Source organism: Schistocerca serialis, chromosome 9 (genome assembly GCF_023864345.2).
Source record: "Schistocerca serialis cubense isolate TAMUIC-IGC-003099 chromosome 9, iqSchSeri2.2, whole genome shotgun sequence".
Taxonomy (NCBI): domain Eukaryota; kingdom Metazoa; phylum Arthropoda; class Insecta; order Orthoptera; family Acrididae; genus Schistocerca; species Schistocerca serialis.
In genome coordinates, this window is record NC_064646.1 from 43,348,533 (window position 1) to 43,375,298 (window position 26,766).

The window sequence follows — 26,766 nt, forward strand, 5'->3', positions numbered from 1 at the left end:
AAATTCTGTTTTGAGATGGTTTCTCCACTACATCTGGAACTAAGTGATCATTTCAAAATTAGTAATTCACCCCTCCTCCTTTCCCCCCCCCCCCCCCCCCCTTCCACTCCTCTTCTTCCCAATCACTTCATCTAACAAGGGGAGGCCGCCAATTGCGAAATTCAGATTCGATTCATACTGCGCATAATAAAAGCTCGTGGCCAGAGGTATAATGTGGCAAAGCACCAAGATGCACTTCTCAGCCGTTGTCGAGAAAATCGACAGTTAAAAGAAACCGTTGCGGTGAAATACTCTCTACGACTAGTAATTCTCTACAGCGCCGTGGCGCAGCAGTAAGCGCTATGGTTCATAATCCAAAGGTCGCCGGATCGAATCTCGCACTATGCAACCTTTTTTTTTTTTAGTATTTGTTTTTTATAATTCAAATATATATATATATCCCGGCAATCAGTTGCAACAATTATGCATATAATAAGTTGTTGAAAGGCGTTTGTCGTGGAAAAACTGGCGACTTCGAACATCATTATGTTTTCCGCAAACAAAGTTGTGTTTCACAAATGTTATTAATTGTCTTCATAATGTTAACCACGCATAGTTAACGGAAGACGTAGAAACGATATTCCGAAACGAATACGTATAGCATAAGTCAAACGTTCGAATTAGAATAGAGCCCCCACGAACACAAATTTGCTGTGGCAGGTATGAAATATAAACTCCGTTACTCGCTCGTTACGCTTGAATGACAGATGTTGAATGGGCCGAAACGAGCCGCCGCATAACAGCGTAGTTGCCTGCTAACTTCAAAAGAAGGTAGATGCGGTCCCTAGCGCAACTTATAACATTGTCGAAAATCAGTGCGGACGGGAGAGCTTTGGTACACCCTGTTAAAAAAAAAACGGAAAAATGGAGGCGGTACAATTGGAGAGTGATCCGCCTACACCAACATGCATAAGCAATTCATTAATACTTTATATATATGAATTACAAAAAACTAATAATAAAAAAAATTGCACGGCGCGAGATTCGATCCGGGGGACCTTCGGATTAGGAACCCGAGCGCTTACCACTGCGCCACGACGCTGTAGAAAATTACTGATCGTCGAGAGTATTTCACCGCAACGGTTTCTTTTTACTGTCTATTTTCTCGACAACGGCTGAGAAGTGCATCTTGGTGCTTTGCCACATTACACCTCTGGCCATGAGCTTTTATTATGCGCAGTATGAATCGAATCTGAATTTCACAATTGGCGGCCTCCCCTTGTAAGTTCATTTATTATGTCACAGTAACATGACAAATAAAAATAATCTCGTTTAATTTTTGACGTATTTGAATCCGCTCTATCTCTTCACTTACATTTTTCAAGTAATCAGCAAGCATGGAAAATAACAAAATAAAGATTGTTGCATGATGAACACTATTTTAATTTTCTGAATAACTATGACCGTGATTGACACATTCTTGCCCTTTTTTTGCATCTCAACAATACAACCGCTCCTTGTTTAACACATTCTTTACACATACTTGCAACAGTTCAATTATTACGATTTGAACCAATATTGCAAGTATGTAGTTAAATTTCTCCAACCCAATTTACGGGTTAAAGTCTTTATGTAACTTCCATGGGCACATTTTCAAGAATGAAATACAGACTTGGGTGAGCAATGCCTAACTATCCCAGATATGTCTGTCCTCTGACTGTAATTGCAAATACTCAGAGGCAGATGAATCCACTTACTGTAAATTAAACTTATATTAATATATATGTTTTTCCATCCAGTCCAAACAAATTACAATGATATATTACTGATTGAAATCTCAAGCCCAAGATATTTTACACCTGCTACAGTTTAGCAATATCACAGATGGTTTAAGAAGTATGGTATACACACACACACACACACACATTTAGATCATGATTATGGACTACATGTACAAAACATTTAATGGCATATTTTACAACAGTACAATATGTACAAAACACATAGTTATCATGCAATAAATTCTCCTCAATCTACTTCCGGTACATCATCTAGAATTTATTCCAACAAAATTAACAGAAAACTCCATTTACTAAAATATCAATTCCACAGCCACCAATAACTGTTTCCTACAACCTCTTGGCTCAATATATTATTCAGATCCTACTAACACCTATCACCTGGCAGTAACTGTTCTAATGAGGACACTGTTCAGCACATGCATAGTGTATTAAGCAGACATTTATAAGTGACTGATGCTGAACCACTGGATTATTTTGCTTCTATAAAACATGTTCCAAGCAACAGGTATGCAGCTGATCATGTAGTGGTATTCAAGTCACATATGCCACATAAAACTTTAAACCTAAAATCACACACCCTGGTTATAGACAGCTACAAATATGAGAAGTAAAAAATAGGAAATGACTGCAAATTCATACGTAAAACATAAAACTAAATATGCAAGTAACTTATTAGTTTAGCATGTGGTACTGAGGAGGATGAGGTTGTGATGACAATAAAATGCTATCAGCACAGTATAAAAATGTAAATGTTGTATAGATTCTGTTAAACCTCACCATGAAGTAATAGACATAAAGCAGCACGATGGATCACACCACCACTAAAGTGACAAGATCCATTTAGTGTTCTGTAAAGCTAAAAACATCAAAACAATTTGACTGCTTGTAACATATGCCTATTATTTCTCCCCTTTTGTCTCCTTGGGTAGAAATTCTATGGTTGTAAGCAAGAACACTGATGCAGGAAGACAGTATAAAAATGATTGTGTGTGTGTAGGCAGGAAGACTATCTTTCAAATGACATTGTTTCGTAATTGGTCAATACAGGTCAAAGGTAAATTCATACAGTGTATGTTATGATTTTTTTTTTTTTTTTTTTGCAACATTTTTAATTTCCTGTGTCGTAAACCAATGAACCTCATTCAAAATGAATGATACAGGGCTTAATTGTGTTTAGTTCAAGATTACCCCCAAACACAAAATTTGTAAAATGAATTTTGCAATTAGTACTGACTTTCTAGAAACACTTATGCTTCATAATTCTCTATTCTCTCGTGCTAACAGGTGGGAAAGCTGGTCTGCAACAGAACATTTGAGAATAAGTGCTCCTTTCAGGAATAAAGGAACATAAAAACCTGAAACTTTATGTATTTTGTGCTGTGCTGCTTTGTGAGTGCAGCTGACTTTACTGTCATTTTGCGATGATGCAATGAATAATTAACTGAGTGCTTAGCCATCATTCTGCTGATGTATAATTTGTAATGATAATGAATTTTAAAATAAGTGCTTCTACCACTGAAATAAACAAGAAGATATGGACAAAGAATCTAGTACAATTTCAAGAATCAAACAGAAAAATAATAACTGTTCCACTACAACAACAATCACTTGAAAACTTGAACAGGATACAGCACAAAATACACATTGTTGGTTGTTATATATTCCTTGGAGAGTTCATGACAGACAGGGAAGAATGTGTACAGTAAACTGTGAAGGAACTATTAATTTTATGGCAAAAGGAATTAAATGGCTCAATCTTATCAATTCCAGTAGTACATGCTTCAATACGGTACTAAAAACCTATTTTCAATGTATAAAATGAGGAAAATATGATTAATTGAGTGAAGTTTTTCACATTACAAAAGAAAACTGAATGGGTGTGCAGTGAGGACAAAAGGTTGTATCATGCTCAGACTAAAAGCAAAGAGCATGTTAGTTACACAGTTGGGAAGACTGAGTTCCAGGATTATTCATCTATTCAAAAGAAGAAAAATATCTTTGCCGCATACCTCAGCAGCAGCAGCAGCAGCAAGGGCAACCATTTGCAGACAGTTATCTGAAGGTGAGATTGACAATGAAACCCCTTCACAACCAGGTATTTACAGATCTACCATTAAAGAAGCTGTTAAATGCAAAGGAGAAATGAAGAAAACACAACACCTAGAAAGCTGGTTGCTGCATTTTGATGGTAAGCATATTGATAACCAAGAATGTCAGGTATTGGCGTTGAAAAATGAATGAAGTCAAGTTGGAAGCACTAGACTTACCAAATGGGAAGGCAGATACTGTGGACAAAGGAATAACAACTGTTCTCAATGAATAAAATTTATGGACAACTACCAAGAGGATTGCCACTGACACTGCAAATGTGAACACTGGAAGGGAAAAATGGCACTGCTGTTCAGTTATAAACACCAGAAGAACCATGATTTATTGGCTGTCAACACTTCATTCATGACTGTGTGCTTCACATGATAGCAGATGGTGAACTTGGAGGAAACAACGCATTCCCAATATCAAGTACTCATTTATCCTGGCATTTGGTATGAACTATGAGCAGCTCAAGATGAATTTTCAGAATGGTCTAGAAGAGATTACTGAAACAGAAGGATGGTGTGATGCTATGAAATTTCTAATCCACTTAACTCTCACTTTCCTAAAGTGATGTTTTGGGCAATAACTAACTTAACTAATGCAAGATGGAACTCTTAAGTAATACTAGCTCTTCTGCTATTTAATCTTCATCTTCTACAGATTGGTAGATGTTTGGTTTACTGAGTGCAGGATACAGCACTTGATACCAGAAGCTATCAATTCCCAGAACAAACCAGAGTAGGAAATGGGCATAAATGAACACATTTTTCACTACCCACTAACAAAAGTTCATCGATTTACGGCACAAGAACATGGGGTTATAAAGAAGTCATAATCCTAGCGTATATAACAATGATTGCCCAGAAAGTAAGGCATTGCCTTTTTTTTTCTTAGCCAGAAACAACTTTCCGTCACTTCCGACAGACAGCGTAGCTGCAGGACAGTTTCAAAATGGCGTCTGTAAGTGACATACATTACAAGCAACATTCCATCATTGAATCTCTCACTGCAGAGAAAAAAACAGTGGGGATTATGCACAAATGCTTGTGCAAAGTCTATGGGGCATCTGCTGTCGACAGAAATACAGTTAGTCACTGGACATGGAGGTTGAGGTCATCAGAAGGCAGTTCGCTGGAGCGCCACGATTTGCAGTGGTCGGCAAGACCATCCACAGCTGTCACACCTGACATGTTGCAGCGATACGATGTTGCCATTCACGAGGACAGATGCATTATGAGTCGGCAGTTGGCGCTGCATCTGTCAATCAGCAAAGGAAGTGTGGATGCAATTCACACAGTGAAGCATGGGCTCTGCCACCAGGACAAGGATTGGTACCGACAAGGCATACACACCCTCGTTTCGTGCTGGACGAAGGCTGTAGAACGGGATGAAGATTATGCGGAAAATAGGGTGTGTAGATAAAACACCATTCTTTTGTATGTGTAATTCTCATTATGTTCAGTAAAGAATTGTTGAACAAAAAATTTGGTGCATTACTTTCTGGGCAACTCTTGTACAAACAGAAATTAGTGTTGGCAAACTTTTATTTAGGATGCAACATCACAATGTTTTCAGAATCATTAAACTGCCCCACGAGATTAAAAGCTACAAAAAATATTAATGGGGATACTTTAACAATAAAAAAGCAAGCTCTTTAGCACAAACCAGAGTAATTAAATGACTGCAACATAATTTTTGGTTTTGCTCATAAGAATCTAACATTTCCTGGACGTGTAATAAGTTGATTTTCACATCTCAACACATTAATACTGCACTGTGGCATCAAATTCGAATTTGATAATTTGACAAATATAAAATGCACAACTTACAAATTCACACTTTTTTGATAATTATAAACAGAACAATAAGTAATTTTGATGCATCAAATTAAAGATAACATACAAGGAAGTTTGCCTTATTTTCTAAATTGAGATGGGAAAGGAAAAGAGAAAATATCAGTTTATGACAAATAGAACAATATCTGAGTACATAAACAAGCAAAGGAGGAGAGTATACATCCCTGTGACAGGAACTTTCTATTTACTGAATGACATATTATAACCCTGGGAGTGAAGTTCGACAAAAGACCTGATGTCAATTTCACAAGACTGAGTATATTAACGAAAATCTTTAAGCAATGATAGGGGTATCTCTCCCACTAACAAAGTGAGAGATAAGTACGAAGTGACTACTCATTCTACTATTTCTTTCCATTATATTAGTCCAGGAAGTAAATAGTTTTTCTTCAAATATCAGTTTCTTTTTCTATGTCTGCACTTTTTGTGGCAACTGCTTCGTAACTACCTCTGTCCACAGGCATGTGAATTTGAAGTTCCCATCTTCAGTCTTCTAATGTGTTATTTGAATGATGAATCTTATTTCACACATTCACCTAAAAATTTTATCAAATAATATTGTTAAATCTGCATAATGAAAGTATAGGTGTTTTTCTCTCCAGAGAGTGTGGAAAATTCTGTAACATTTTATTCAGTCTTTTAATGACACAGCAATATAATATACTGGATTAATTTTCATTCTTTTAAGCCAATTATCATAAATTCGAAGCCAAAACAAAACTCTCTACAATGCAGAGAGAAAGCTACGTCAATCTTGTGTTCCTAACAGGTAGTGCCACACACCTATAAGGACAGATGTTCTCCAATTTATTGCTTGTTGCAGTAACAATAAAACTGACAGAGCAATACTAAGCATCTCCCATGTAATAATAAATGCTAAACACATTAATCTCAGAAGTTGTCAATATTAAAAAATAATTTCTTGTAGCTATGTGGAAATAAGAGCGTTGAAATGATTACAGCAGCCATGTTCCACAGTATAACACAGAAATTAACAAGGAGCTGTGGAATGTTGTTGATCACTTTTATAACAGCTGTTAACACCCTTTCTCTACACACATTTATTAGTTAATTATTTCTTCTCCATAAAATGTTTAGGTTTTCTGCAGGTGTGTGCGAATCTGGTTGAGGCGTTTGACTCTGGTAATGTTTTGTTGTCAATACTGAACTACAATCATATTAAATGCACATTTTTTGGCAGCATGACAGCCATGCATATAGACACATATACACACATCTACGCACATATAGGAACTATTGTCGCCAATACTTTATGCATTTCATTTCATAAAAAAACAGCACACAACATTTAATCTGTATCTGAAAATCTTAACACAGCATTTCTAATCCCCACAAACCAATCTATCACACACATGAAATTTCAGTTTAGCTTTATCCTGCATGTTATGAAGGAAAGAGAATGTCAGATCTTTAAATACCACAGGCAGGAATAGCTATGTACAACTGTATTGCAAGGACAGAAAATTCTGAATGCTCTCTTCCCACTGGCATAAGGTAAAACATTCACAACTAAATTAATGGGTATTTACTGCACAATAGTTATATTTTTTAACTGGCGATACTGTTTTACTTCACTGGAAAAAAAACTGAAAATGCACCCTTTACCATCAGAATAAACCAATATATCTGAGGAAACATCAATATGGCTATGCTAATTTTACAACCAGTAGGCAGCGATATGAAAGCCTGGAAAAGAAAAAAAAAAAATGTCATTACACAAACATAGTTACAAGTGTCATCCTTTAACACAAAACTTTGGGAGAAAAACGTTGCAACCAAAGTTCAAAACAGCCAGGTACTTACCTCCCAAAATGACAATCCTACATAGTCACTGTACTTATAGCAGACATACGGGAGCGTAATTACACGGCAGAGAAAAAACGTGACTAGCATGACTAGACCATTGACCACATAAAGCTGTGATGATTTCATCTGTAACAATAATTGTTCTCTATTCAATTTTCTGAGGGGGAACCAGTAATGACGCACATAAAAAGAAGCAGTTTACCAACCTTTAACTTACTGAGGATGCCTCTAAAAGAGACAAAAGGTGTACTGAGTTCCATAAGGTACACAACCCCAAATATACAGTCCCCTAAGTCACCTCTCAGATGCTGAAATTAAAGCACCAGGGAAAAAGCAGAATGATTATGAAATCTAAAAGAGTATTAATGCGCTAAATATTATCTAGTCAATAAGTTTCTACTGGATTTGATATTTATACAAATCACCATTTAGTACAGAATCAACAAAAATCCTCCTAGCAGTAAATAACTAGTCCCTCAAAGTCACATATGTGCCCTTCAAATATCCCCCCTCACTGATTTAGGAGAGGTTAACCCTGTTACACAGGTGCCAGTATCTCTACATAAATAAAACGAAGTTCCCCACTTCCTTCTCTCTGTATGTACAGGCTAACCTCAGGAACTAGTGTGGGATTTTGATCCAGTTTTGCCCAATAGATACAAAATTTCATAAGGCAGGGTAGTGCATATAATTTATATAAATATTTCATGGAAATTGGATGAACTAAGATGAATTGGCCCACAGAAAATGATGGCACTGTCACTTAGTAGTACAGCCACTGCAACTCCAGACAGCAGTAAATCTGGAGCAGAATCCAACTCCAGGCATCAGTGAATCTTCATCAGAATCTGAGTTGGGTCTGGTGGTTCAGCACATGCCTCAAAACCAAAACGTCCTAGGACTACATGCTGGTTGGACCACAGTTTTTTCACAGTCTTAACCTAGCATTCACCCCTCAGTGGGATGTGGCTATGTGTGTGCATGTGTATAGGATTTGAGGGGGGGGGGGGGGGGGGGGTGAGTGTGCTAATCCCATTAATAAACTCAGATACTGAATGTGATCCTGCTGTGCAGTGATGTTAGATGATATGGTATTGGGGGAAGGAGTAAAATTATTTTTATCAAACCGATCAAAACAAAGTTTCTCTGAATGCCATGTCCCCTTGGAGACTGCATACCCAGAGTACCATGTCCAAAACACCTATATAATCCTTCCAGACAGTTCAGCAATGAAGTAACCACTTTTATAAAATCATGTTAACGAATCTTCTGTTGGTTCCTGGTAGAGCGACATCATAATCAGTGAAAAGTGCTAGTTTGCTTTTGTTTTACAGTATTAATTTATCTTATTAACCTGTTTTCAGCTTACAAGGCCCTCATCAGACATTTACTGACTATTGTTGCCAAAGGCAATAGTCAGTTCTGTTCATTTTGCTATGAGCAACCAGCCAATTTATTTGAAATTCCTGAAGCACTTTATTTTTTTCTGCATGTAATCTTGGTTGTCAGAATAGATGTTACAGGTTCTGAGGTCATTGTGACAAAGATAAGCATATTAATCATCCTGTATATGCTGCAGTTATTCTCATTTCCATGCTTGCTAATAACAACTGGAGGGGCATTCCAACTGATGCAAAATACGCTAGTCATGCTTAAGAACATTTTGTACTATCATCAGTGGATTTATTGTTTATTTCCATTATCAAATGAAGCTACTATGTGCATGGTCATAGTCTTAAATCCATTATGAAATCTCTAGCTTGTCACAGTTTTTGATGTTTATATGATTGACATGCTCCTATGGTCTTACATCTGCAGCTGTCAAAGATTGAGTCAATGACTACAGTTTCAAACATCATCACAGAAAAAAGCTAAAGAGAGGCAGAAAGGAAAGTTCGGCTACCTTTAACAACAAAACAGAGTGGACTGCAGATCCTCAGCAACACCGTCATCCACTTAACACTAAGAAACACAGACATGGGTGCAATGTTACCACATAAGAAAGGGTTTCATACCTTCATTGCAGGATGCCGTCTGTGAAATAATACATGGTGCTTATCATCTACATCTACACAGATACTCCGCAAGCCACCGTAGGGTGCGTGGCAGTGGGTTCCCTGTACCTTTCCTGTTCCAATCACAAATAGAGTGAGGGGGAAATGACATAAAAAGAGCTGTATGCTCATGAAAGAGGAGCTACAGGCATCCAATATGACCAGGGCTGAGCGCAATGGCTTGTGTGCACTACGCGATGATGAAAGCATCGGGATTCTTCCTGTACCGACAAGGGCAATGTAGTCATAATTATGGAATATGTGATCTATGATACAAAGATTTATGCACTACTGGATTAAGATAGTTCCTGCAATCGCTCACATGATCTGACACAGAGAATAATAAGAAAGGCATATTAGCCTCTTAAGCACTCTTTTGTGGAAAATGGTATCGTCTAGAAACTTCTCCCTCAGGCACCCCGACCATCTACTGCTTACAGTTTACCGAAGATCCAAAAAGATGGGATGACATTCCACCACACTGTATCTAACATTGTCTCACGGACACAAAAGCTGGTAAGTACTTGGCCAAATCCTTGCTCCACATGTGGGACACTGTCAACATCATATTTAAAAAAATCAGCCAATTTCAGCAGCCAAACTGTCTTCCACTTAGTAAGAATGACACTATGATCAGTTTCAGTGTGGTAGCACTATTTACGAATGTAAATACCAAAGAATCTTTGGTCCTAGTATCCCAGTTAGTGGTGTGGTTCAAGCTATGTGGGCATACTCTTACGTCTGATTTTCTATACAATGGCCAGTATTATGATCAGGCAGATGGCATTGCAATGGGAAGCCTGTTAGCTTCAACTGTTGCAAATCCCCTCATGGGGAAACCCAGATCTCCCGTGCCTTATCTCTCCAGTCACCCACCACCTCCCACAGCACCAACATCTGGCCACAGAGGAGCATTCCCCTCGTGACTCAGTACCACACGACAGGAGCAACTGAATCACATTCTCCATCAGGATTTTGACTACCTGTTGTTGTACCCTGAAATGAGGAATGTTGTACCCACTATCCTTCTCCTCCTCCCCCTCTCCCCCCCCCCCCCCCCACTAACGGTATTCCACTGCCCACAGAACCTACACTATCTCCATCCACTCCTATACAATCCCTGCTCTCCCCAACCCCTTACCTCATGGTTCATACGCCTGTAATAGACCTAGATGGAAGACCTGTCCCACACATCCTCCCACCACAACCTACTCCAGTCCGTTCACAAACATCACCTATCCCATCAAAGGCAGGGCTACCTTTGAAACCACACATGTGATTTACTAACTAAGCTGCAAACACTTTGCTTCATTTTATGTTGGTGTGACAAGCAACAAGCTGTCTGTCCACACGAATGGCCACCAACAAACTGTGGCCAAGAAACAGCAGGACCATCCCATTGGTGAACATGCTGCCCACCACAATGTTAATCATTTCAATCACTGCTTCACATCCTGTGCCATATGGATCATACTCACCAATACAAGCTATCCAGATTTGTGCAGGTGTGAACACACTGTGCAATATATCCTGTGTTCCCATAACCCTCCTAATTGCAAACTTTGTTAGTCACTGTCCTTACCCTCTAGCCCCTTCCCTGTTCCCATTCCAGCACTACACCATCGCACCACTTCTCTCCTTTTCCGCTATCCTCCCCTGCCTGCCCTCCATCTAACCTCCGGACTGCACATAGCTGCCCCACCCTCTCTCCACCTAGTCCTTGTACACTCCCACAAGAAGCACTTTACTGTCCCCCACCCCTATCCTGCTATCTCTCCCCCTCCCCGTCCCAGCCTCCTCCATACTCACACCAACAGGTTGCTTTTCCAATCGTGTTCTGCTGCTCACAGTATGGCTTCTGCAGCCTGAGACTGTGGTCATGTGTGGGTGAGTTACACACTGTGTGTGTGTGTGTGTGTGTGTGTGTGTGTGTGTGTGTGTGTGTGTGTGTGTGTGTTTTTGTGTGCTTTTTTATCTATTTCTGACAAAGGCCTAGTTGGCCAAAAACTCACTTTGTGACAGTCTTTTTGTTGTGCCTATCTACGACTCAGCATCTCTACTATATGGTGAGTAGCAACTGTCCTCTTCGTAATATTGTTACAAATCTCCTCGCGGAGAATTTGAGGATACTGCGTTACCCATGGCACATTAAAGCCACTACCTTACACATTGCACCATTAAAGCCACTACCTTACACATGGCACCATTAAAGCCTAGTTGTTTTTTCAGAAATGTTGATGAAAGACTGGTCAAAGCCCCACCGATGTGAGAAACTTGGACGAGATATTGGAAAACCTCAACAGCACTAACAGCAACTTCAATTCAATGTGGAGGCAGAAAAAGATAATTGTTTGTCCTTTCTTAACATCTTTGTCCATTGCAAACAAAATGGATGCCTTGGCCACAGTGTCTATCAGAAACCTACTCTTGTCAATCTATACTTGCGCTCACATCAGCCATCGCCATCTGCCACAGAAGCACACTGTGTTAGGGCACATTGTGAAAGAATAATATCAGACCCCAATAACCTGCCCCATGAGCTGAGCTACTAGTGCAACTTTCACCAAATAAACGAAATCTCAAGAAAGAATCACAGGAAGACCACTGACGAGGAGCACAGAAACAAACTTTCTTCTCTGCCCTTCTGTAGTTCTGTATCCGGCAATATAAGCCACCTGCTGATATGACAAGACCAAAAAGGTCTTTGCACCTTCAACAACAATCTGGCAATTACTGACATCCGTTAAAGATGCAGCAGGTCTCAGAACTCCTGAGGTCTATAAATCACCTCGCAATGTGGCCAGTCTTAAACTGGACAAACAGTATGCACTGTAGAACAATGCAAGAAGGAGCACGAGGGGTTTTATCGTCAAAGCTACCCCTAGAAACCCACTTCAGTTGAGCATGCTTTAGAAAACAATCACTGGATCAAATTTAATGAAACTTCTGTCTTGGCTTGTGCTACCAACTTCTGTGGCTGTAATTAAAGAAGCCATTGCAACAAAAATCATTGATAACATCCTTAACAAGAGATGGCAGCTCAGCACAGTCCAGGATACGGCAATCGTAAAGTTAAAATGAGCACATCAAACACCAAGTCAACGCAGCTAGCATCAGAGATGTCACAGTAGGCAGGGCAGCTAGTGTATATAAGGGTATACCAGCAGCCCACTGGCAGTTGACAATGGCCAAGGTGAGCAAGCTTGTAGAATTTAACCACCTGACTGCAAGCGATGAGCAAAGGGATAGCATTGTTAAAAGGAAGTCTACAGATACCAGTGATTGTATTCTGGCCCCTATTTTGATTGTACAAGAGGTCCTGAAGATGGCTTACTGTATTGCTGAAACTGGTAACAAAAATTTGATAAAATTGGAAATACAGATGGCTGAAGATGTTTTTGATTTGACATTTACAACAAACAGGTGAGGTCACACAACCATGGACTTACAGGGACAAGAACCGGATGACATAAAAGGGGAGAATAATCTTCTCAAAATTCTCATCCTCAATACTGTTTCTTGCCATCCACCTTCCAATATGAAGTTAAATGAAAATATTAAGTTTAAGTCTCCTAATACTACTTTCATACAGCAGTCCAAGAATCACAGGGCTACTGCCACATTTAATAGTCTGCAACTTGTGGACTTTTTCAAATCATGTTGAAGGATGTGACTAATGATGAGTCAAGTCTGTGACAAAGATAGTCTGGTAACAGTTGAACATGGTGCAATTAGAGATGCATGGAATGACCACTCCTAAATATGAAATTGTGTATGGACAAAAGTGTTGCCTGATGCTTTATCATTGTCAGAAAATAAACTGGGCAGTGACATTACCAATGCAACTGCAGAATACTGGCACTACACAGCAAACTGGCTTCACATACGTTGGTGAAGATAATGTGAAAGACTTTCAGAAATCTTATTCTGAGGATATGAGCCATGAGAATCTGATTACAATCATGGGATAAAAATGAAGAAACCAAGTGTGAGTACACAAAACCTGCAAGGAAGTTCGCAGCTAAGAAGATTGCAAACACTGAAATGCCTCAACACGTTCTAAAATGCTCCAAAGAGCTACATGACCATATGAGAATGAAAAACAACTACTTTCCTTTTTTCTTCACAAGAAACTAAATTATCCACTTCACCTGTTAATGTTGTGTTTGCTCCCAGAAATCATTAATGAACTAGAACAGATGCAGTATTGCTGAAATCTTCCAATTTAGATCATCCAGGTGCCACTGAAGTTGTTAATCTGGACTACATACCAACTTTAAGAAAGAACTGCACTAGAACACTGAGAGTGTATCATTAAAATAATATGTTTTCCATTTTTTTAACATTTACTTTATTAAAACTAGTTGCAAAAACATGCTATTAATTGTTTTCAGTTGAAAACTCTCTGAAGAGAAGAAGAAAACTGTGTACAATTTCTTGAAGAGGGAAGCCAACGTAACATTTTTTATATAAGATGCTGTGACTTACCAAACGAGAAAGCGCTGGTAGATAGACACAATAAAAAACACACAAACACACACACAAATTTCAAGCTTTCGCAACCCAAGGTTGCTTCATCAGGAAAGAGGGAAGGAGAGGGAAAGATGAAAGGGTGTGGATTTTAAGGGAGAGGGTAAGGAGTCATTCCAATCCCGGGTGCGGAAAGACTTACCTTAGGGGGGGAAAAAAGGACAGGTATGCATGCACGCACGCACGCACACGTAAAGGCAAAGAGGTTGGGCAGAGATGTCAGTCGAGGCGGAAGTACAGAGGCAAAGATGTTGTTTAATGACAAGTGATGTACAAGGGGCGGCAACTTGAAATTAGCGGAGGTTAAGGCCTGGTGGGTAACGTGAAGAAAGAATATATTGAAGGGCAAGTTCCCATCTCCGGAGTTCTGATAGAGTGGTGTCAGTGGGAAGTATCCAGATAACCTGGACGGTTTAACACTGTGCCAAGATGTGCTGGCCGCGCACCAAGGCATGTTTAGCCACAGCGTGATCCTCATTACCAACAAACACTGTCTGCCTGTGTCCATTCATGCGAATGGAAAGTTTGTTGCTGGTCATTCCCACATAGAAGGCTTCACAGTGTAGGCAGGTCAGTTGGTAAATCACGTGGGTGCTTTCACACGTGGCTCTGCCTTTGATGGTGTACACCTTCTGGGTTACAGGACTGGAGTAGGTGGTGGTGGGAGGGCGCATGGGACAGGTTTTACACCAGGGGCGGTTACAAGGGTAGGAGCCAGAGGGTAGGGAAGGTGGTTTGTGGATTTCATAAGGATGAACCTCTTGGTTCACCTTTTAAATTAGGATACACCATATGTAATCAACAGAAAGTAAAGATGAACTCTGCTACTGAGAACACCAAAACTCCAATGGATAAGGATATGGTAAATTGAACAGAAAGCCGAACAACTATCGTTTCTCATGAACTTTAAAGATTCAAGATCAGTACTGCAGCAGTGGGTACAATTAGAGGACCAGGCGAAGAACAAATCAAAGAACTTGGAGGTGGCTACACTTTCTTTTAGAAAGGAAAAGAAATTCATGAACTCTGCATTCATGGTGTTGACTCTGCTATCACAAAGAAAGTTGCTCCTCACCTTAATGAACTACCTTGTGGCAAAACCAAAAGACTCTTGCGCCTACACCTCAAACTTACTACTAACAAACAAGTTGCAGTTATATGTGCATATACACTGACCCTCACTTGTGAAGACAATGAAAAGAAAACCTTCTACTCCCAACCTGAAATGTTTACATGCTTCTACCAAGAATACTCCATGTTGACAAAAATCATTCTCTTGGGAGACTTCAATGCTTGAGTCAGTAGAGACTCAACACTATGACCCAAAGTGATTGGAACAGAGGGGGTAAGGGAGCAGTATCTTAGTTATCATTAATACTATCTTCAGGCGGGAGGATAATATTAAAACCTCACAGCAACATCCAGGATCAAAACACTGGTACATGATTGATTATTTAATTGTGCATGCCTGAGACCAAAGAGATGTCATAATCATGAAAGAATTGACAAGAGCTGATGAGCGTTGGAGAGACCACCGACTGTGATGATCCTTCATGTTCACTTCTAATGTAGGAAACAGAGAGAACTTGCAAGATCTAAAATGAACATAGACCATCTTAAGGATAGTTACAATAAAGGAAAATTCCAGAACTCTCAGATGATAGGCTGCCGTATGAATATTCTGAAAGCACATAAGAATACTGGGCAACATGGAAGGCTGCAATAATATCAGCTGCTGAAGAATTAGTTGAATACTGCAAGATTGAACATGAAGACTGGTTTGATGAAAATGACTAAGAAATTCAGGCAATACTAAACAAAAAGAGAAGAGACACCAGGCCTGGCAGAGCAATCCTAAGTCATTCACCAAGAAAAGAGAAGATCAAAACGCGAAGGTGGAAATGCAGACAAAAACTCTTGCTCTGAAACAAATGGGGGACAATGATACCTCAAGAAATGCAACCTCTAGCAGAAACTAACAGTGCTCAAGCTCTCTTCAGCATTACAAAAATTATATATTGTCCAGTAACTCAAAATTTAAATCCATTTAAACTTATGGATGGCTTCGTCCTCCTGAAGGACAGCAATTCCATTAACAAATAATGGATCATTTCCACAAACTATCAAATAAAGTCCGAGAGATCCAATGAAACAATGCCTTCCACAATTCCGAAAGAATCTACAAAACCTCAGCTTGGTAAAGTCCCTTCTCTACAAGAAGCTGAGAGAGCTATTAAGGAACTCAAAAACAACAAAGCCACCAGATCAGAAGGAATCCGTGTTGAATTTTTCAAGGAAGACGGATCTATCCTCGCTGAACATATACCAATTCTCATTGTCAAAGTATGGAGCACTGGAACAATTCCTCCTGATTTCAGAGGCGCACTGATAGTTTCTGTCTTCAAAATAGGCAACAGAACCGACTGTGGTAACTACTGGGAATATCCGTTCTATCTGCCACTGAATAAATATGCGCCTAAGACCTCTTGCTGAAACACAATGTGGATTTTGACCTAATGACGCTACCACAGATATGATTTTCTGTGCCAAACAAATGCAGGAGAAATGCAAAAGAAACAACAACATCTCTGTACATGGCATTGACGGATCTTGTAAAAGCCTTTGACTCAGTCAAGAGAGGTGCCTTGTGTGAAGATCTTACCTAAAATAGGCTGTCCTGTGAAGTACATTAACATTGTTAGACTGCTGCAAGATATCATGACTGGCATGGTTCTTGTCAACAATAGGCCTGGAAATCACAATGGGCATCAAGCAAGATTGTTTGAGTGCTCTTATATTTTTTTCAACATTTGCACTGGAATAAGCTTTAACATCCAGAGTACGCAGAACCTACATCAAACTGCACCCAACTCTTATCGCCATACGCCCCAAGAATCACAGCCCAAGGCAAACTGCTGCAGAACATAGAGCACTTCCCATACTTTGGCAGCCATCCTTCAGCAAATTCAAATACTAATTCTGAATTACAACACTGCCTCAGACTTGCCGATACGGCTTCTGGTCGTCTTCCGGTAAGGTATTATGGCTGAGGGTTCACCTTTGGGGTAAGGGGCTTTGATAACCATAATATCAACATTTAGACCAAGTTCTACATACGTCAAGCTACAGTTATACCATCTCTCATATACGAGTGTGAGGCACAGACTACTTGCAGAAGGCACACATGCCTGAGAAAGTATCATTGTCACTGCCTGAGAAGGATGCTACGGGTAAATGGTGAATCAGTGCACTAACATCAGTGTTCTGGAAGAAGCGAATTTTTCAATCATTGAAGCCATGACCATTAACTATCAACTCCGTTGGACGGGCCACATAGTCAGGATTGTCAAACAAAACTAGAAATACCACAGAAACAATACAAAGATTTATTAAAGGGCAACTTGAAAACATCTCAAATTGAAACTGGTCACTGGAAAAGTGCTGCACTTAATTGTCCAGTATGGAGTCACAATGTTTGGGAAGGAATTCAGCACTTCGACCAATTGAGATGGAAAACAGAAACTGACAAGCATAATGCTAGGAAACAATGGGAACTCCTGAAGATAATTAACACTACACAGCCAGTCCCAACCAGTGTCAACAAGGTGGAAAAATTAACAAGTCCAGGATTGGCCTCTGTCACTTAAGATCCCACAGAACTGAGTTTCAAAGAAGACAACCATACCTGTTAGTGAGTGAAAGAGCCCATCATGTTATTACCGGTCAACATTTTTTAAAAAGTTACTTTGAAAACTTCAGTAGTATTGCTGTTAATCAGCCTCACTGTTTTCTTTCTCTATTTCTGAACTGTACATGTAGCTAAGTTACACAATGTAACTATATGCATTGTGCTCTAACAACCCATTAACAAAAGGATAGGCATACATATCTCTAACTTTCACTTATTGTATGAATGCACTATCTATAAGGGTACAAATGTCTTAAGCAACTTTGCTAGGGAAATTTATAGCATATTAAATTAATAAGTGACTAACACTACCCCTAGATTCTCTTTTATATCAATTGCTTTCAAGAATCTTACTTCAAAATCAGCAAAAATTAATAATCCCTTCTTTTTGTCTGGCAGACTGCACAACAAACCATCAAAATTTCTGATGAAAATTTCATAATTATGCAGTGGAGATCATTATACTGTAAAATTTACAAGTATTACAATCCCTGGTATTAGGAAGTGTCGGATTCCACCCGTCTGCTTTGACCCATGATGTCATCCACAAAGCAGAAATGACTATTCAAAGCGCCTCCAATATGGTGCCTATGATGTCACTATATACACATGACAACAAACACAAAAATATGTATAAATAATACAATAACATCTCCCTCCAAATATACAATGAAACTAACAGGACAACAGCAGGAAACTGGCGGTTTAGGGAGGGGACAAGCTAAATATAACAGTAAAAAAACACACGATGATCCCAAAACACAGAAAACGACGAACAAAAAAACAATAATTACAAAATCTACAGGAATCTGGCACTTTCCTTGATCTATATAGGTCAACTGCAGCTGATGATACCAATACAGCAACGCCTACACCAAAAATCACGAAAATTGGAATCAGACATTTCCCTCGAGCACAGCTGACAATACCAAAACACCAATACCTACATATAAAACTACGAAAGTTGGCATCGATAATTTCCCTAGACCTACATAGGTCAACCATAACTACAGATGCAAAAAATCCAACACCTACAACTACGAAAATCAAAACAACATCTCAGAAAGTCAAACATCCCTACGTAAATTAAAACACATTCAATACACACAACATTTCAGCTCGAGAAAAATAGACCCACAAAAACCAATTACTTACCACCAACAAATTTCAGCACTGCACACACACACACACACACACACACACACACACACACACACACACACACAGAGAGAGAGAGAGAGAGAGAGAGAGAGAGAGAGAGAGAGAGAGAACTCAAATGCCGCGCCATAATGACATCACACACGACAACACACTTACGTCATGGGGTCAAAGCAGATGGGTGGAATCTGACACTTCCATTGACCCCTATATTATATCACAAGCACATGCTTCTATATCCAGATCTACACAGAATTTACATCTTTCTACATTTTTTATTTGTATTTTTTATGTGAATATTCCTCTTTTATCCATTTTGGATCTATATGAATTTGCATCTCATTTATAACAACTTACATTAGGATTTTCCATCTCATGTTCCGACATATGACAACAAATTCTTTCCAATAACAGATTTTATAAACAAATAGCTTCTTTGACTTTATTTTTATATTGCACAACAGGCTCATGAAGCAAGTTTATAAGATGAACTGGGAGGCTTTGACAATTTAATTTCCTTTGTTATAGTCTGCCTGAATTTCAAATTTGACCTAATTTATGGCATTTGTATAACTAGAGAAATGTTTTGACATTGTTTATTGAACTACATTCTTCAAAATTGTTAAGGTAGCAGGGATAAAATACATGTAGCAAAGGTTATTTACAACTTGTACAAAAACAAGACTGCAGTCATACGAGTTGTAGGAGACAAACGGGAAGCCATAGTTTAAAAAGCAGCGAGGCAAGGCTGTAGCATATCCTCAATGTTACTTAGCTATGAGTAAAGGAATTCATGGAGAAATCTGGAGAGGAAAAAGGAATAAAAACTGCAAAGCTTGCCGATGACACAGTAGTTCAGTCACAGATAGGAAAGGACTTTGAGCAGATGAACAGAATGGACATTATTATGATGATTATTTGCTTTACTAAAGAAAAATCGTTGGAAACCATAAAATACCTATGAGTAAGCATCCAGCTTACAAACCCTTGTTCACTAACTTCTTGAGTTCTGCTAACCGGTCTATGATCCTTAGCAAGTTGGATCCATAGAAGAGGTAGACACAATTGAATGAAGAGCACCACGTTTTGTCACAGGATCATTTGGTGCACAAGAATGCATTACAAAGATGCTCAACAAACTCTTATGGCAAACGCAACAAGATTATGTGTTTTGCATCATGGAGAGTTTTACCATTAACAATGTAAGAGATAGATTGCTACTTACTGCAAAGAAGATACACAAAATATACTTACATGAAGTTTTTGGCCACGGCTTCCTTCAGTAAAAGAGAAACACACCATTCATATACACAAGGAAGCATGTCTTATGTACACATGACCACCAAGTGTTTTACTATTGAAATTCAGGAAGTTTGTTGCAGGAATTAGGTAATATATAATTTACTCCCAGATGTGTATAACAAAATGAAAATCTGAGAAATTACAGCTAATATGGAGGTTTACCAACAACTCTTCTATTGCCCTCACCATTAACAAATGGAACAGTAAGGGAGATTAGATAGTGGTATTAGAAGTACCCTCTGCCACACACCTCAAGGTGGCTTGCAGTGTATGGCTTTCGATGTAGAACAAAAGTAAAACAAGTGTAACATAGTGTAGATGAATCAAATCAGATGATGCTGAAGATTAGGAAATGAGACGGTAAAAGTTGATGATATTTGTTATTTGGGCAGCAAAAGTAACTGATGATGAATGATAAAGGGAGAACATAAAATGCAGACTAGTTATAGCAAGGAAAGCACTTCTAAAAAGAAGAATTTGTTAACATTGAATATAAATTTATGTATTGGGAAGTATTTCCTAAAGGTATTTGTCTGGATGTAGCCTTATACGGAAGTGAAATGTGGATGATAAGCAGTTTAGACAAGAAGAGAACAGAAGCTTTTTGAAAATGGTGTTGCAGGAGAATGCTGAATAATAGATTGGTAGCTCGAATAGCTAATGAGGTAGTGAATCTAATTGGATTAACATGAAATTTGTGGTGACTGAAAGAAGAGGTTGGTTGATACGACATCCAGAGGCATCAAGGGATCATCAAATTTGGTAAGGGAGGGAAGTGTGGCATCAAATAAAACTATGTGCACTAAGTGACTGAATAACTCCATGTGGTTAATCCCAATAGTGCCATACAATCATTTCATTATATTTCATTTACTTCATGACAATTAATGCCAGCTGTGTGACTGATCAAACAAAATAAAACAAGAAACATGGTGTGCGAATCAGTGAGTTGAGACATGAGTAAAATCTGAACACGGGAAGCAGAGGAGATTTTCATATGCCTTTATCTGCTAATACCTCCACTGAAACATGCAATAAACCAGAAAAGAAAAATAAACCTCACTACGAAGCAAACTAACAAGTTTACAATATTTAGACTAACATTTTCTTGCTCAAAAGCGCATGTGCTAATGCAAATTCAAGTGTATAGTGTTATATGCTGCTAAATAGTCTACTCTTGAGATTTAAAGACAATTTTACACATAAATTACAACACTTACAACAATGACGAGGAATCCAAATGAGCCAATAAACAAATGATGCAGTACTATCATTGGCTGTTTGCAAATGTAATCGCTCCATTGTGCAAGGCAGTGACCACTGTGTTGTTGTCGCTCCACATCACTTTTGCCAGATGTATGGACTTTGTACATTGACCATATATCATAGAAGAAGTATGAAGCACCAAACCATGCATACGCTTCTGACATGAAATGTGAAGATCGCAGGAAGTCACGTGTGCATGACCACATACATACAATGGATCCCGTGATACACGATAATACTGCCTGAACTGCTGACACAGTTCTGCAACACACAGGCACAATATGTAAATAAATATATTCCTACATCTGCTAAAAGTATTGGATCTACCCTGAAACACACTGACATTTTCAGAGACCTAAGAAGGCCTAGGAAGTAAACTGTTCTAATCACATACCAGTATATGCAACTTAAATGTGTAACACCACCAAGTAAACCAAGAATGCTTCACAGAAACACTTTCCGCTAATATTAGAAAACAAAGCCGCTTATTAACGAAATGAGGTTCCGTTGTTTCACATGCTCTACGTTTTATTAATCTGATTCAACGTTTTATTAATCTGCCAAGTCTTCATAACATAAGGGAAGGTTGAGGATGCTAAAATCGTGCTTCAAAGGTGATGCAGACCAGTGTAATTTTGGTACATGGCTACATTAAATTAGACACATAAACGTCCAACTTATCACACTTACTTGTTGGAAATATCGAGGACTTCATACAATGTCAGTTCGTACTTTTTTCGGAACACATGTCCAACATTCGTCTGCAATGCCACATGATTAAGGAGATCAAACAGCGAAACGAAGAAGATAAGCCCAAGCCCCGAAAGCCAGGCCCCACGGGCAACTGAAATGCGGTCTTCTGGTGCCAGAAGAATTACTGAGCCTGCTGCTAGAACAAACGACCCCAACACTGACACCAGAAGTAAGGAAGCCGGCGGAGTCTTCAAACTCTGCTGCTGAAACAAATGAACAATTATTACATACTGAGATTAACAAATTCACATAGCACACATACTTCTTCCATCTTACAAGTCCTATTATCAATCTTACCTCCGGGTATCTCCCGGCGTAGGAAAGTCGCTGCATTTTTGCCGCTTCAGCAAACTTGTGGCCTTGTTTCAAAGCATACACTACACGAGCGGCCTATCACCATTCTGTGAAGGAGTTTCGACTGCAAACTCGGCAAAGCAATCATTTCTTTACGTAACAAAACATGTATTTCCAGCACAGCGTTAATTGGAAACGAAAGAGTTCTTATGCCCTTCAACTATATATGAAGGACATAATCTTAACACATCACTCCGTGTCAAAACAAGGTACAGATGCTAGCCGTCTGTTACTTTACTTGCCATCAATAAACTTTTTTCCGAAAATAACATCACGAGACTTCATTAACAAATAAAAATAGAAAAGACTGTGCCATTACAGTCTTTGAACAAATAAACGGATAATTTTCGTCTGCTTGTAAATCGAGTTATCGAAAGTGACGTTCGACTACTGTTATAACTACACCCCCAAGAGCTAAAAAGGATTTTTAACGCAAAATGCAAAACGTAGCGTAGTAAAGAAGCGTTTTGAGATAAAAATGAATCCTTACGTTCTGTCATTCTTTTTAATTTCGTGTTGATCAAGACCGCAGGGCAATGAATCATAAATTATTACCATTCGGAATAATTAATTATGGGAGGCACCATTACAGACAGCAGTGAAGAGACATAATTATTCTTTGGCCCACCGGTCGACTGGAGTTTACTCATTTTTTATTGTCTTCTAGCATACAAAGCTTAGAACCATCGCAAATAAATGTACTGACACATATAACAAGGCAACATATTTTTTTCTTCGTCATACATACTGTTTAGGGCATACATTCATATGTTTTTAGATCCAAATTATTGTAATCAGATTACAAACTACAGTTGACTGCTAAAAATTTATTTTTTAATTAAGTTCTTTAGTTAAGTTTAATTCTTATTAGATCATTACGTCTTCTTTCGCTAGAAACCGGGATATGTCATCGTATGTACTCCTGGTTGTATCTCCGAGAATTGGGATCGTGCAAAGCGGCTGGCAGTGATCAAGTATTAAGAGCTCCTTGAAAAAGTCGACTCTGCCTTTCTCATAGCGTCTACACTGAAATAAGTATTGTATTGTATTGTATTGTATTTTTATTGATCCAGGCAATCATAGTATTGTACAGCTGTACATATGATATTGGATAGGTCAAGAGAGCTATTTACAGTAATTTTTACAAATTGATGTTTACATTATTTTGTAGCAAGGAAATTATCTATCTTCAACAAAACAGTTAATACAAATCAAAGAGATGTAAGGTTTTACATACGATATTGGATAGGTCAGATTAGATTAGATTAGATTAGATTAATACTAGTTCCATGGATCATGAATACGACATTTCGTAATGATGTTGAACGAGTCGAATTTTCCAGTACATGACATAATTAGGTTAATTTAACAACATACTTAAGTTAATATAACTACTTTTTTGTGTTTTTTTTTATTTTTATTTTTTTTATTTTTTTATTTTTTAAATATTTTTTTTCTTAATTTATTTCTAAAAATTCCTCTATGGAGTAGAAGGAGTTGTCATTCAGAAATTCTTTTAATTTCTTCTTAAATACTTGTTGGTTATCTGTCAGACTTTTGATACTATTTGGTAAGTGACCAAAGACTTTAGTGCCAGTATAATTCACCCCTTTCTGTGCCAAAGTTAGATTTAATCTTGAATAGTGAAGATCGTCCTTTCTCCTAGTATTGTAGTTATGCACACTGCTATTACTTTTGAATTGGGTTTGGTTGTTAATAACAAATTTCATAAGAGAGTATATATACTGAGAAGCTACTGTGAATATCCCTAGATCCTTAAATAAATGTCTGCAGGATGATCTTGGGTGGACTCCAGCTATTATTCTGATTACACGCTTCTGTGCAATAAATACTTTATTCCTCAGTGATGAATTACCCCAAAATATGATGCCATATGAAAGCAATGAGTGAAAATATGCGTAGTAAGCTAATTTACTAAGATGTTTATCACCAAAATTTGCAATGACCCTTATTGCATAAGTAGCTGAACTCAAACGTTTCAGCAGATCATCAATGTGTTTCTTCCAATTTAGTCTCTCATCAATGGACATACCAAAAAATTTGGAATATTCTACCTTAGCTATATGCTTCTGATTAAGGTCTATATTTATTAATGGTGTCATACCATTCACTGTACGGAACTGTATGTACTGTGTCTTATCAAAATTCAGTGAGAGTCCGTTTACAAGGAACCACTTAGTAATTTTCTGAAAGACAGTATTGACAATTTCATCAGTTAATTCTTGTTTGTCAGGTGTGATTACTATACTTGTATCATCAGCAAAGAGAACTAACTTTGCCTCTTCATGAATATAGAATGGCAAGTCATTAATATATAATAAGAACAACAAAGGACCCAAAACTGACCCTTGCGGAACCCCATTCTTGATTGTTCCCCAGTTTGAGGAATGTGCTGATCTTTGCATGTTACGAGAACTACTTATTTCAACTTTCTGCACTCTTCCAGTTAGGTACGAATTAAACCATTTGTGCACTGTCCCACTCATGCCACAATACTTGAGCTTGTCTAGCAGAATTTCATGATTTACACAATCAAAAGCCTTTGAGAGATCACAAAAAATCCCAATGGGAGGTGTTCGGTTATTCAGATCATTCAAAATTTGACTGGTGAAAGCATATATGGCATTTTCTGTTGAAAAACCTTTCTGGAAACCAAACAGACATTTTGTTAGTATTTCATTTTTACAGATATGTGAAGCTACTCTTGAATAAATTACTTTCTCAAAAATTTTGGATAAAGCTGTTAGAAGGGAGATTGGACGGTAATTGTTGACATCAGATCTATCCCCCTTTTTATGCAAAGGTATAACAATAGCATATTTCAGTCTATCAGGGAAAATGCCCTGTTGCAGAGAGCTATTACACAGGTGGCTGAGAATCTTACTTATCTGTTGAGAACAAGCTTTTAGTATTTTGCTGGAAATGCCATCAATTCCATGTGAGTTTTTGCTTTTAAGCAAGTTTATTATTTTCCTAATTTCAGAGGGAGAAGTGGGTGAGATTTCAATTGTATCAAATTGCATAGGTATGGCCTCTTCCATTAACAGCCTAGCATCTTCTAATGAACACCTGGATCCTACTATATCCACAACATTTAGAAAATGATTATTAAAAATATTTTCTACTTCTGACTTTTTGTTCGTAAAGTTTTCATTCAATTTTATGGTAATACTGTCTTCCTCTGCTCTTGGTTGACCTGTTTCTCTTTTAATAATATTCCAAATTGTCTTAATTTTATTATCAGAGTTGCTGATTTGAGACATGATACACATACTCCTGGATTTTTTAATAACTTTTCTTAATATAACACAGTAGTTTTTATAATTTTTGATAGTTTCTGGGTCACTACTCTTTCTTGCTGTCAGATACATTTCCCTTTTCCGGTTACAAGATATTTTTATACCCTTAGTAAGCCATGGTTTGTTACAAGGTTTCTTACGAGTATATTTTACTATTTTCTTGGGGAAGCAGTTTTCAAATGCATTTACAAAAATGTCATAAAATAAATTATATTTTAAATTGGCATCAGGTTCACGGTACACCTCATCCCAGTCTAACTGCTGTAGGCTTTCCCTGAAATTTGCAATTGTTAAATCGTTGACTGAACGTACTACTTTGGAGGACTGTTTAGCATTGCTGAATGGAGCTATGTCATATATTGTAACCAGCTGTGCACCATGATCAGAAAGACTATTCTCAACAGGCTGAGCATTTATCTGGTTAAACTTATCTTGGTCTATGAAGAAGTTATCTATCAGTGAGCTGCTATCCTTTACCACCCGAGTAGGAAAATCAATAACGGGTGTCAAATTGAAAGAACCAAGTAATACTTCAAGGTCATTTTTCCTATTACCCTCTTTCAGAGAATCTACATTGAAGTCCCCACAAATAATAATTTGCTTCCCCCTGTCTGACAGATAGCACAACAAGGAGTCCAAATTTTTCAGAAATAGATGAAAATTTCCTGATGGGGACCTATATACAGTTACAATTATAAATGTGCCTTTATTTAATTTAAGCTCACAGGCACATGCTTCTATATGTTTCTCTACACAAAACTTTTTTGTTTCTATACTTTTTGC

General features: G+C 38.2%; 1 protein-coding gene across 2 annotated transcripts; it reads right to left on the reverse strand.

The window, feature by feature from the left end:
* Nucleotides 1-425: 425 nt before the first annotated feature.
* LOC126418584 (TLC domain-containing protein 3A) lies at nucleotides 426-22,980 on the reverse strand. Of its 2 annotated transcripts, none has more exons than XM_050085404.1 (6): nucleotides 22,607-22,980; nucleotides 22,247-22,509; nucleotides 21,511-21,817; nucleotides 7,765-7,866; nucleotides 7,556-7,684; nucleotides 426-7,438 (listed from the first exon to the last, which is right to left on the reverse strand). In XM_050085404.1, exons 1-6 carry the CDS (start codon nucleotides 22,640-22,642, stop codon nucleotides 7,319-7,321), a joined length of 957 nt encoding a protein of 318 aa, XP_049941361.1. In that variant the 5' UTR covers nucleotides 22,643-22,980; the 3' UTR covers nucleotides 426-7,318. The 2 variants fall into 2 exon arrangements, with proteins under 2 accessions (XP_049941361.1, XP_049941360.1); XM_050085403.1 differs by having other exon boundaries at nucleotides 22,247-22,512.
* Between the last annotated feature and the right edge of the window lie 3,786 nt (nucleotides 22,981-26,766).

Bases quoted from the DNA above. Each gene is read 5' to 3' on its own strand.
- LOC126418584 (XM_050085403.1), bottom strand. From the start codon at position 22,642: ATGCAGCGACTTTCCTACGCCGGGAGATACCCGGAG. The intron at 22,513-22,606 runs GTAAGATTGATA...CATTTGTTTCAG, and splicing joins ACGCCGGGAGATACCCGGAG to CAGCAGAGTTTGAAGACTCC. The intron at 21,818-22,246 runs GTAAGTGTGATA...TGTGTGTTGCAG, and splicing joins GTCCTCGATATTTCCAACAA to AACTGTGTCAGCAGTTCAGG.